Raw genomic sequence first — 13,153 nt, 5'->3', positions numbered from 1 at the left:
ACTAACCATTACCCAAAACCAAACTCAAATCAACCAATAATCTCCCAATTACAGACCAAACATGTCTAGATTACCTGAAGATCTCATAATCGAAATACTCTCCAGATTACCTGCTAAGCCTCTAATTCGATTCAAAAAGGTTAGCAAAATCTGGAACTCTATAATCTCCGATCCTCAGTTCATCAAGCTCCACCTTCAACGAGCCAAACAGACCAACAACAATGTCAGACTACTCCTGTCAACTTTTTCTCCTCAATCCTTGGATTTCGAAGCTTTCAGCAACGGTGATTTAAGTAATGCAATAACAAAAGTTAGTTTCCCTGAAATCGTCAAGGGCCCGCCGACTTTTTACGTCAAAATTATAGGTTCTTGTGATGGTTTGGTTTGTTTACTTGATGATCACGGCACCATGTTCTTGTGGAACCCTACAACCGAAGAGTGTAAAAAGCTTCCGAACCCTAAAGGCGCGATTTATAGTATGTTTCTGCATGGAGTTGGATATAACGTTGGTACCGATGATTATGGAGTTTTAATAGCTAGCTATTTTTCTGGGGAAATCATAGTTGAACTCTATACATTGAAGACTAATATGTGGAGAGAAATCGAAAATGTCGGTCCGATTCCTGAGGAGTCGTCAGGGTTTTCAGGAATTGCATGGAATGGAACTTTATATTGGCTAAAGGTGAAAGAAGTTAGTAATGTTAACAAAAAAGTGTATGTGATTGTTTCGTTCGACATGGCCGATGAGAAATTTAAAGAGGTTGTGTCGTTACCGGAACGTTTTGATCCGAGTTCGGATAAAGTGAGTTTGGGGATGCCGGAAAATGGCAAGTTGTGTGTGTTTTGTGAATGCAAAGGAAGATGTTTTGAGGGATTAGTATTGAATTTCAATGGTGGAGAAGCATTTTGGACTAAATTGTTCGATTTTCCTCAAATTAAGTTTCCTGGATTTGATAATGAAGTATTGTGCCTAACAAAGAATGGTGAAATTGTTTTGGAAAGTGATGGATGGAAATTATATTTGTATAATCCTAAAGAAGGGATCTTTAGGAATTTTGAGATGAATAATTGTGGAGATGCTTGTGAGTTAGGGTTATATGTGGAAAGTTTAGTTTCACCTAATGTTTAATCCAGTTCGAGTTTGAGTTCGAGCATCCCCCTTATCGGGATAAAACGAATAAAGATGATATTATTAGGGTATCGGAATGAATTAAATAGTATCTCTTGTAGCGTAATGTAATAGATATTGTTCAACTAAATGATTATTAGTGTCTATTTGGTTATATTTTCTTCACTAAAGGTTAATCACAAACAAATTTCTCATTATTTAAGCATTTAGATCCAAATTCAATTCGCTCTATTAAGATTGCAATAACAGGTTCTAAGATCTGGTCAAGATGATGTCGAAAAATGTTGGCAATGCGGCATTTTTTATTCAAATTGGAATATCGTCTTTTGCAAGGTTACATTATTTTTTCAAATTAATTCTACTTTATTTTAAAAATTCACAAAATACATTATATTATTTTAACAAAAACGATAATGTTTGTGTTTCCCTTTTCCATACAATTTATAATATAATTTTAATAAATAAATCTCAAAAACATAATAGTTTTACAAAAAAAAAAACTAGTTCTCAAAACTTAAAAGAAATGACTTTTTTGGGTGAAATTTATATAATTTTATATTAGCTATGTTGGAAAAAAATATATTAAAATAATCCACTGAAGCTTAACGAAATTATGAAATGAATGATAATTTTCTGAACTCATCACTTTGAAATGTTCAATTGACTTAATATATGAACAATCAAAAACTTGACTGGTTCAATTTAGGCAGCTACCTAATTAACTCTTTTTTCTCAATAATCAACATGTTGCTATAAAAAGTCATGAATTAAGCTTGCTGATCCATGACCAAGTATAAATTATATCCATATTTACATTTCATAGGATAATCGATAAAAATAACAATAACAAAACAAAGGATATAATTATCAGTCATGTTCAAGTTGCGTCAGCATCACATTAGACAAAATACTATCTAGTCTTTCGATCAAGACTGTTTTGCAATTTAAACGCGTATGCAAAACATGGAATTTTTCAATCCCAAATACTTGGCCAGGTTTCAATTTTTTTTTTTTTTTAAAAATGAAAATAGGAAGATTCACTAGAAAATTCTTAGGTGAAAACCATCCATTTAAAGTGTAACCTGTGATTGTCATTAACTATAACTACCAATTAATAAAAGTCGCATTAATTAATGATTAATATATAGTTACTTTTTAATTACTAATGATTTAATAATGACATCATATGTCACATTTTAATTTTACATAGTGTAATTGTAGCTTGCTACCTTTAGGCAACGGTATCAATAGTAAAAGAACAAGAAATGGGCCTCGCACCATGAAATAGATTTATGAATGTTTATCTTATGTAAAAGTTGTATGATTGTATCAAATTATTTTTACAATAGTATTTATTATAGGGAATTTTTAATTTTTTTATTGTTAAAAATTCTGACATGGCAATCGGCTAATTGGTTTGTTGCACAAACAATGTCGCAAAACCATTATGTCTAATAATTATTCTGGTTTTATACTACTAAACTAGATAATGGTATGTGTAATAGAAGACTATTGTGGATTCTTTTATAAATTTTTCTACTAGCTGGTCCTTATCACTACTTGGCCCCAACAATCCTTAGCATCCTATAATGGTGATATCAGAAATGTCGTTTAAAACCCGAGTTATCCTGAAATAGTGAAATATGACCCTTACACAATTTATATGTCATAATGAGCTGGTTTTTATAGTAGCATGTTCTTGTGGAATCTGAGATGTCCTCCATCCTGTAAGGAATTGCCAAATCCTGATGGAAAAGCAATAGTGAAAAATGTCCTTGGACAAAATATACGTTGTAATGATCTGGTTTTTATGGGAGCATGTTCTTGTGGAATCTGAGATGTCCCCCCTCCCGTAAAGAATTGCGAAATGCTGATGGTACTTTTCGAGGTGTCTCTCCGTGGAGTTGGTTATAATCAGTGTTTTAAAACTGAAACATTGGCCGAACCAGTGTGGCTAGTGTTCCCCCAGTTCAACCGGTTTAATGAAATTATAAAAAAAGACCTAATTACTTAAAAACCACCCCCACCTTTTAACTTTTTTTCATTTATATCATAACCTAAAAAAAATTTAAATTATACCCTATTTTCGATTTTTATGTTTCATTTGTATCCCAAAACTAGAAAATCTGATAATTTAATTAATTTAAAGATGAAAATATTAAAAACAAGATATATAAATGATTAACATTAACGTTTTATCAGAATATAGGTTAAAAATGAGGGACTAATTTAATTTTTTTTTCAAAAAAAATTAGGTCAATTTAACTCATTAGGATAGAGATGAAACATAAAAATCGAAAATAGGGTACAGTTGAAAATTTTCCTAAGTCATGGTATAAAAGAAAAAAAGTTATAAGATGAGTGGTTTTTAAGTAATTAGACCTAAAAAAAGGATCTAACTCGTATGTTCATGGCCCAATATCAAGAAATTCTAAACAAAATTGCTCAATACCAAGAAACCAGATGGATGGTTTAGTCTGGTTCTTCGGGTCCAATCCAGTTGGACCAGATTGCCCAATATCAACTGGTTGATCGAGCCAGTCCAGTTCTTCAGTCACTGATTATAATAGGTTTAATCACCAAAAAAACCCTCACCTTTTAGCCTCTTTTCAATTGCACCCTGACGTTGCAATTTTATTAGTTGTACCCTAATTCGCACCTTTGGGTTTTAATTCCACTCTCAAAATCAAATTGGACTTTTTTCACTCGGGAAAAATTCATAAAAACCCTTATAAAATACTTGTTTGAACTCTTTTTCACATAAAAAGTTAAAAATAGATGATTTATTTGAACTTTTTTCAAATGAAAAAGAAATCAATTTAGTATTTGAGAGTGGAATTGAAAACCAAATGTGCGAATTAGGGTGCAACTGACAAAATTGCGACGTCATGGTGCATTTGGAAAGGGGCTAAAAAGTGGGTTTTTTTTTTGTGATTAAGCCATTATAATATCAATAATGATGAGGTGTTATGTGCTGGCAAATCAAATAATAATGGTTCTAAAGAAAGTATAATTGAGCTTAATACATTAAAAACTCAAACCTGGAGAACAATAATAGATATCGATGATACAGCTCTTAAATCATATGAAGGTTCAATTTCTTGACATGGAAATATATACCGGTTTAGAAATTCAAAGAAATCCTGCCATTACCAGACAGAGAGTCAGAAATTTCAGCTTCTTCCAAAAATGATTTTTAGAATTGTTAACTTTTTTAAAACAAATGACACAAATAATAAAAATCATAGTCACTTTTCCGAATCGCCTATATCGGTACTTCACTTTTGTTGCTATAATAGAAGATTACAAGTTTCTTTTTCTTCAAGATAGAAGATTGCAGGTTAGCACCAGAGCATTCTCAAACTCTTCAAGAACTGGTGTTGACACTTGACAGCTTGAATGCTTTTTCAAGCACATCTATTACTATTTGAAGTTGAATAATTCTTTCTTTGTCCCCTATTTGCTATAAATGAGTTTTAGCAGATTGCTTGTGATTTGTGCAGCAGCAACCGCGGGTACATGACCGAAAAGATTCGAAAAACGATCGCAGGAATTGTACACTGCCCAATATGAGGCAGCCACATGATTGGTCTCTTACACTCTTTAAGGAACTGTGTGGTTTACACTTTACACTTCATAGTAATCAATTTTAAAGCAACTACAATAAAACCATTCTAGTACTGGATTTTTTCTTGTTTTCCTGTCACTTCTTATCTTATCTTCTCTATGAGCTGCAAATACAGAAAGCACTACCTAGTAGAAACTCCTTATGCCCTGGAACTCCATGAACATAATTTATACAGCAGCATTTCAAGGATCCCTCAGCATAAAAACGCCCTGACATTAGGTTATACGATGTTTAGGGGTGTGCAGTATTCTGTCAAAACTGAATTGAATGACCAAATCAAACCAAATAGTTTGAGTGAAACAACCAAGATTTATTATAGATGTCAATATATATACAAAAGGTCAAATACTACCAATTCTCTTCTTTATCTCAATGGTGAAGTGCTCTTATTAGTTATTTGACTTCATGGTTTTGAATCCTAGAAATGTTGAAACTATACTTTTTCTTATTTTTATTACAAAAATCATAAGAAATACCATTTGAATCACTTGAGAATCGAACCCTAGGTACATGAAAAGCTTACATAAGCACTTACTACCAAGACACTCCTATAAAATTTTTTTGTAGAAGGATAGAATTTAATAATATGGTAATCAATCTATTTTAACCGTACCCAACCAAATTTTTCAGTTTGATTCAGTTCAACTTCAAACTCTTATAATAACTGATTGGTTTGTGGTGAACTGTCGATATGCTCACCCCTAAACGTAATCATAGTGCCGACACCATACACATGCTGGAACTCAGCCTACATCTCACAAACTCATCAGACTAACTTTTATGTTATTGTCAAAACGGTGGCATAAGCAACTAAATGCAACTACCAAATGAAATGAAAGCCGTAAAGAGGTATAATTTCTTTATAACAACTCTTAATGTCATTTCCAGAATAAGTTGATTCTATTTATAAATAGTTACAAGGAAATGGAAACAAACAATTATAATTATTATTGACTAAAAAATTCTGCTAAGAGACAGATAGATAGATAGATAGATAGATATACAAGAAAATTAAACAAGAATACATGGTAAAATTAAGTAGTAATTCACTGACCTTTACATCTTGTCACCATCAGAAACATGCTTGCATATTTTCTTGTTATTTGATAAGCTTACAAAGAAGATGATGGTGCTGAGTAAAGGAACTATCCGTCAACTATAAATTGATCATCTTGATTATCTCCATCAACTCTGGCGTCTTCATGTACCATACCATTCACATGATGCAAATTCTGCATCATTTGTGAAAGATAATGGTTGCTAGCACTTGTATGATCAGACAGCCCAGATGGATGACCAGTCCACTGCGAAACAATCCCAAGAAATTGGCTAGTAAGATTCTGTTGCTCGTGAAGAATACGTGAATGCATCTGCCCCATTTCATCTCGGTGTTGATTTAACATCCCGTCAATCCTTTTCTTCCATTCTAACCTTCTCCTCTTCATTCGGTCCTCCCATTCTTTCTCTTGAATCAATTCCTCGTCTCTTCTTCTTCTTTGTCTCTCGTCACTCTCCTTTTCCATGGCTTCCCATTCTCGGTACCTTTGCCACCTCAGCTCTTCCCTTGCTTTTTCCCGTTCTTCCCTTTCTCTCTCCCTCTCTTCCAACTTCTGCTCCCATTCCTGCTCCTTCTCAATTCGAATAATCTCCCTCCTCTGCCTCTCTCGCTCTCTCTCTACTTCTTGTTGCTCAAATCGGGACTCCATTTCCCGCAACTGCCCCATCTGATTGGAAAGGAACCCGAGCACCCTCTTCTCTAATCCCTTCAACACCTTCCTCTTCTTCAAATTAGACGCATTTACATCTACTTCTTCGTACATAAAACCATCATCTCCTTCCTCTTTTGCACGATCATTACTGTTACAATTCTCCTCCGCCTCCTCTCCCTCATAATCAAAACCCAAACCCATAATCCCATTCTCTCCACCATCAATCCCCGTAAAATCCCCATCAACCGAATTACCCAATGGTCCAAACTCACCAATCTCTATCCCTCCACCAACCCCTAACAACCCGCCATTTTCCCTATCTTCAGCCATTGCGCAAATTAAATCATTCCCATCACTACCATTAGAGCTATAAGCCATCGGTACATCCCCAAAAACCTCCTTATACAACAAAAAATTTGACCAATGTGTAAGCCCTTCCACCCAATCAAACTCTTCCACATTATTACTCCCCTCTCCCCCTGCTGAATTCTCCACCACTACAGCGACATCCGGCTTCTTAACCTTTTGCTTAACGAGCAAGTACTGATGCCTCATGTTTTGAACCTTAGTGGAGACATCTTTCCATGTCCATTGCCAAGGGTAGGTATTAGGATCGCGAACATGATGCATATAATTCACATACAAAGCAATGGGTTTATATTTCTTCTCTCTAGTTTTCATTTTGGCAAGTGTCCCATCCGACACCATCTGTCCGTATTTTTCAATTAGGGTTTTCTCTTCGGCTTCTGTCCATTTCTTTCTTCTCGGTGGCATCATCAGACACCAATCAATTAATAACAGAAACAAACAGTATTTACAACAAAACCAACACTAAACCTAACACTGAGCTCAGTAATTTCAAAGTAAGATTTTCCAAAATTATTTCACATGTTGACAGTTAATAAAAGTAATAACCTGATTCAGATTTACCCAGATGAAGAACTAATATTAGCTACAGTAGAAACGAATAGGATTTACCAGTTGACGAACTCTTTTGAAGAGCTGAAGTGGATTTTCTTGGAGCTTTCTGATGGAATATTTTCCCGGAAAATTGAGAGAGAAAGTGAAGGAATCTGTGAGAAAGTGAGTCAGGATTACAATTTGAATCCCACAAAGTTAATTTTGCTCTGTTCCGTTCAATACTGTCCAACGGCCGCTTATTTTTTTTATTTCTTTTCTTTTTTTACATAATGCATAAAGTATAAAATAATATGGAAAAATTACATTAATGTGTCTAAACTTTTTAACTTTTACTACTTCAGTTTTTGGATTGGGATTCCCTTGAGGGGTCATGTTCACTATCTACACTGTTCATTATAAAATGGACGGTGTAGATTAATTTGATTAAAATTGTACTTTTTTGATTTACATCGTTCATTTTATAATGAACGGTGTAGATCGTGAACATGACCCCCTTAAGGGAATCTCAATCCTCAGTTTTTTTTAAGCCAATTCAGTATTTAAATCAGATTTTTTTTTATATAATTTCATTAGTATAATTACTTTTACATGCATGGAAAATTCATAGACCGTGTCTAGGTAAGAATTTCTCTTGGAGCTTTTACATAAATAGCCAAATTATAGAAAGAAATCGCAATGATACAGCAAAAAATAATAAATATATCTACGCGTATATGCAAACACAATGCAACAAACAAAAATCAAAATAAAAGCAAATTTCATAAAAATACAATCTTAAATCACAATTTTTCTAAAAAAATAACTTTGATAATCAAAATTGAGACTAACATTAATATTCAGCTCAAATTATAATCACGGTTATTGTTTCAAGTGTGATATTACAAAATCAACAAAAAATTAAAAAAATATAGCATCGGAACAATAGAAAAACATAATCGAAAACAAGTAATGATATCAATTTTGTTAAAGGATTCACAAATTAACTTATACATAACCTTGACTGTACATTCGCGAACTGTTTCATTTTTAAATTAAATATAAAATAATAGTTTTTGATTTAGAATACGTATTTATATAATTATACTTATAACTTATTTATTTATACATAATCATAAAAGTGTATAATCTTAGGACATTTTTATGATTGTCAGTTGGATATTTTTTCTTATTAATGTTTTAGAGAGTGGTTGGTTTGATTTATATTTAGATATTTGATTGCTGACCTTTGATATTTGTTTCTCATTAACATTTTGGATAACTATTATTAATTATTAGTGTTATTTTTTTCAATTTGTTCATCTTATATTCGTTCATTTAAGTTTTAAATTAGCTTTCCTTGTGTTTGTTGATTTAGATGATAAATGAACTTCTTCCGTGGTCGTTTATTCCATTGCTAAATGAGCTGAGCTCGAGTTTTAATTTTCATCCATATGGTCTTATTCTAATCGATTTCGGATTAATCCGCGCTTAATATAGTGAACAGATAGTGTGATTAAAAAATGGTGGCATGCATTGAAAATAGAACAAGTAACTTAATCAATCGATCTGTTCTAGTCTTTTTGAGTAAAAAGAAAAATATATGCCTTGTAGAAGCACTAATCATCATTCCCTCAAACATATTTACATGCTGCTATTCTGTCTGTTGTTAGGAAAAGAAACAATAAAACATGAACAAAAACAAAGAAAACGCAGAGAAACTGTCACATAGTATATGATAATCACTACAATTAACATCACACATCACCATGTCTTCTTGTTACGAAATGCCTAATCCATCTCAGCGTCGTCTTTACGCCTTTCTACTGTCGGACAGAAACCTATCAGCTAACAAAAATGTCGCCTCTGAATGCTTGTTGACATGATAACCCTTCCGATTTAAGAAAACCGGAATTTCGCATATAAAACTGGAAACTACTTCCAAATTTTGTCAGAGATGCTGCTATCTAGAATTCAAGCTTATATTGGAACGTGTATCAGTAAAAGCAGCGGATTGCACCGAAGGGGAATTCGAGCTTGTAAAAACAGGAGATTCGCGTGCACTCGGACTATTCCCCATATCCTTGGTTCTATGAAGAAGAAAAGTACCGGATAGGATTGTTATGAAACCGGACAATTCAGTTGCTATCTGCGATGCTTCTTGTGAGTCCCAATCCTGTTTTTATCATCAAAATTACAGAATTAAAACATCAGCTTTCACAAAACCTGGTAAGAAACATGAACATTCAGACTTTCAAAAGTTACCTTAAACATGATCATGCTGGCTATAATGGTGAAAGTTGTAAACATAACATAGTAAACTGGAGATATAACAGCTGTATTGAAGGTGTCCAATGCCTGATAAATAGCAAAGTAATATAAGGTGAGCATTTTCCAAACAGAAATCGTATAGATTTTCAAAGTACATGTAAGATCAAAACTTTGACTGCTTACACTAAACAAGTAAGTTTCAGACTTTTATCAGTGGTCTCTCTGTGACTGAAATGTTCAATTCGATAGATTAAAAGTAGACGAGTCTGCAAAATCCGAAGTGTATTTTTCGGTTAAAAAAAGGTTTATGACTTTTAGATCTGAACCAGGTAGAACAAACTAGAATCGCAACGATGGTCTTGGTTTAGAGGAAATGTCAAGACAAGAAAATTGTTTTCTACTGACAATGTTTCATCATTTTCTAAATTAATCATGCCCAACTGATAGGCATTTTCTAGTACAAGGGTCGAAGAGCTAAGTGTTTTCTACTAACCATGTTTCATCATTTTCAGTTGCAATCTTAATCAGAAGAAGTGTGTAAGTATGATATTAATACCAATAATATTTGATGAGACAGACATCAAAATTGAATAATAAAGCATAGAAAATTTCTCAAGTTTTTACCTTGTTCAAGTAATTTATCTGCAAAAGACAAGAAAACACAACTATTATAGTAAAAAGCCATGTTTGATAGTATTTAAACTGATTCGTTCCAGAAAAAGTCAGCTTCAAAGCAATTCCCACGGCTTTCACACTCATGACCTACAAAAATACAAAAAATTAAGAATACCAAGAAACTTTTATAATTAATAAAAAAAATCTGATTTTATAACAGACCGTAAGAGATCCCATGAGAGAGCAGATTCCAACATAAACTATCATATGTGTTTGTCCATAGCGTGGCACGTATCTGAATATGAGCACAATAACTGTAATCGAAACAAGGGCAGCATAGACGAGAAAACCTGTAATAACAAATCTATCTTAGATCGACAAGACTAAAATGATTCGAAAATTTGAACAGAAAATATATCTCAACTCTCGAGTCTAAATTAATTATGATTTGCCTCTCAACCAGGGAAGAAACTAAGAAGGGTACACTGCGATCATTCTTGATATGGAAGTTATAAGAATTCCACGAGTATGAAAATTGAAAACCTTATGAAATGTGAGCATGTATAGGAAAATTCAAGGCGAGAATCTGGAATATAATTTCCCAAATACCTGGTTCAGTTGCAAGCTCCCATACTTGTGTAACAGATTCAATAATTCTTTCCTGCGGAGCATGCAATACAATAGTTACAGATCCCACCACACAAAGAACACATCCAAGCACACCAAAAATATGCAACTTCTCCTGCAGAATGAAATGGGCAAGCACTGCACTGAAGAACAATGTTTCAGTTAGCCTCTCTACAGCCATAGATATAACACAAAGACATAAGAACTGAATACTTATCAGTCTATGCAAACATACATAGACGCTACATAATGGAAAGAGTACGAATAAGAACATTAATTTACTGTTTAACTATGGAAAACAGAAACATCACCTGAAAATAATACTTAAAGCTCCCAATGGTGTGACAAGAATTGCAGGTGCAAATGCATATGCAGCAAAATTGGCTGCTTCCCCAACAATCACTACAAAATAAATGTCATCATAACTTACAGTAAATCAATAAAAAAAATTCTCACACTCCACCAAACTTAGTTCTCATGCACAAAAATGTTTCTCTTTTTTTGTCTGCATATACATGCACCAGGCACGAAAAAATTCTTACGAATTATGAACTATTCAGTATATGTATCACATTTAATATTGTTGAATTGAACATCCAAACATACACTTTCTATATAATTTAAAAAATTCGATGTTCAGTCTAACTCAACTCTAGTGCGATTATATGTTCAATTTAATATACTGGATGGTTCATTATATTACGCTACGAACTGTATGCACACATTAATGTTTTGTTAGGCACACATTTATATGTTTATTTCTCCAAATATTTACACAAATACAGTAACAAAAAGGATGAGCTTACTAGATATCATCCCAATCCACCACCATGGTTCAAGCAAGTATGAATGGCCTCCCATACCTGACCACATAAAACACAAATTAACCAATTTTCAAAATAAATAAGTGGTCATATGTAATAATAAAAAAAAATAGAACCTGCTCTGGTTCCAGTAGCCCCAGCCTTTTTGAGACCTTTCTTTTTAATAATAAAGCTAGAACCAATAAATATACTGGAAGAAATAGCCAAAATAAGTCCATGAATATTGTCCTGAGACATCCCCATGATCAAATAAATAGATAAAATTGCAAGGATCTCCAATCCAAAACCTAATAAATTCAGCTATCAATCAAAACCAAAACAAAAAAACAAAAAAATCACAATACAAAATTAAATTATATCAATGATTCATTAATCTAAAATAAAAACAAACCTCTTGGCACAATGCAAATGGGGCAATTGGGGCTAATGACCCACCACCTCCATGATGCCAAGAATTGAATTAAATTAAATTATGATGATTGAAATTAAAATTGAATTTTAAAAAAATGGGTTACAAAAGAAAAATGAGAGTTACAATGTATGATATTAATGAAGGGATGAATCAAAGGGAAACTGAAAGAGGTGAGTCTGTTAGAGAGTACAGCAAATGGAGAAACAAAACAAACCAATGAATACACTCACAACCCACAAATTTAAGATTGCCTCCGAATCCCGCGTTATTCTCTAGCATTACTTACTCTTCAATAAGGCTCATTTTGCTCCCTGAACTTGACAGGAATAATCATAAAGTCCAATTTAATAAAACAAATATATAATTAATAATTATAATGTATATTAAAATATTAAATCTATATAAATATGAATAACATTACATTCAGAAAAAATATCAAAATATTATGAATGTTTTTTTATATTTTATAATTAAATTATTTTACTTGAAATATTTAAAGAATCACAATTTAAATATTTTTTAATTTAAACAAACAAATCAGATTAAATTTAGGGAATTTGTAGCGAATATCTTAAACATAATTTAATTAAAATAAAAATCATATTAAGCAATTGAAATAATTTTTGTATCTACTGTAATAAAACAGAAGATAAAGAAACAATTTAAAATAGTTATTATAATAACTTAGTATAATTGTTATTTAATTATACACTATTAATTTTAACGTAGTGTAAATAAATAATAAATTTTATCAAATAATTACAATGGACTTTTTTTACTTAGTTTAACTAAATTTACTAAATAATCATAATAACTTTTTTATAAATAAAAGTTTATATTAAGTAACTATATATTATTATTATTATTATTATTATTAAATTAAACTGAAAATAGTTTAAACAAATAAAAATAATAAAATTAACATATTATTTATGAAAATAATCAATTTCCTAACTATTAAGCAAAACATAAAAAGGTAAAAAATAATTAAATTTTTAATTTATTAAACTCAAAAAATAACAACCATTTATTTAAAATAAT

At 32.1% G+C, this 13,153-nt stretch overlaps 3 protein-coding genes across 4 annotated transcripts; 1 reads left to right on the top strand and 2 right to left on the bottom strand.

Annotated features, from left to right (window-relative positions):
• LOC126669939 (F-box/kelch-repeat protein At3g06240-like) lies at nt 1-1,283 on the top strand. Its single transcript, XM_050363586.2, has one exon. The coding sequence runs from the start codon at nt 62-64 to the stop codon at nt 1,127-1,129; it is 1,068 nt and encodes a 355-aa protein (XP_050219543.1). The 5' UTR covers nt 1-61; the 3' UTR covers nt 1,130-1,283.
• A 3,710-nt stretch (nt 1,284-4,993) lies between these two features.
• Nucleotides 4,994-7,629, bottom strand: LOC126669833 (uncharacterized). Its single transcript, XM_050363400.2, has 2 exons — nt 5,812-7,629; nt 4,994-5,015 (listed from the first exon to the last, which is right to left on the bottom strand). Exon 1 carries the CDS (start codon nt 7,241-7,243, stop codon nt 5,903-5,905), a length of 1,341 nt encoding a protein of 446 aa, XP_050219357.1. The 5' UTR covers nt 7,244-7,629; the 3' UTR covers nt 4,994-5,015; nt 5,812-5,902.
• Nucleotides 7,630-8,967: 1,338 nt separating this feature from the next.
• On the bottom strand, nt 8,968-12,354 carry LOC126666798 (probable magnesium transporter NIPA1). 2 transcript variants are annotated; one of them, XM_050359672.2, is made up of 10 exons: nt 12,092-12,354; nt 11,817-11,987; nt 11,683-11,739; nt 11,188-11,278; nt 10,859-11,019; nt 10,472-10,599; nt 10,259-10,396; nt 9,818-9,900; nt 9,629-9,721; nt 9,403-9,539 (listed from the first exon to the last, which is right to left on the bottom strand). In XM_050359672.2, exons 2-9 carry the CDS (start codon nt 11,941-11,943, stop codon nt 9,649-9,651), a joined length of 858 nt encoding a protein of 285 aa, XP_050215629.1. In that variant the 5' UTR covers nt 11,944-11,987; nt 12,092-12,354; the 3' UTR covers nt 9,403-9,539; nt 9,629-9,648. The 2 variants fall into 2 exon arrangements, with proteins under 2 accessions (XP_050215628.1, XP_050215629.1); XM_050359671.2 differs by lacking the exon at nt 9,818-9,900 and having other exon boundaries at nt 8,968-9,539.
• Nucleotides 12,355-13,153: the final 799 nt, after the last annotated feature.

This window comes from Mercurialis annua, linkage group LG2 (genome assembly GCF_937616625.2).
Source record: "Mercurialis annua linkage group LG2, ddMerAnnu1.2, whole genome shotgun sequence".
Classification (NCBI taxonomy): Eukaryota; Viridiplantae; Streptophyta; class Magnoliopsida; order Malpighiales; family Euphorbiaceae; genus Mercurialis; species Mercurialis annua.
This window is presented reverse-complemented; position numbering and strand designations above follow the sequence as displayed.

Coding starts and splice junctions, on each gene's coding strand:
- LOC126669833 (XM_050363400.2), bottom strand. CDS start 7,243: ATGATGCCACCGAGAAGAAAGAAATGGACAGAAGCCGAAGAGAAAACC.
- LOC126666798 (XM_050359671.2), bottom strand. CDS start 11,943: ATGGGGATGTCTCAGGACAATATTCATGGACTTATTTTGGCTATTTCT. Junction 11,279..11,682: donor GTGGATTGGGATGATATCTA/GTAAGCTCATCC, acceptor TTTATTTTGTAG/TGATTGTTGGGGAAGCAGCC. Junction 10,600..10,858: donor GGAGCTTGCAACTGAACCAG/GTATTTGGGAAA, acceptor TTGTTATTACAG/GTTTTCTCGTCTATGCTGCC.
- LOC126669939 (XM_050363586.2), top strand. CDS start 62: ATGTCTAGATTACCTGAAGATCTCATAATCGAAATACTCTCCAGATTA.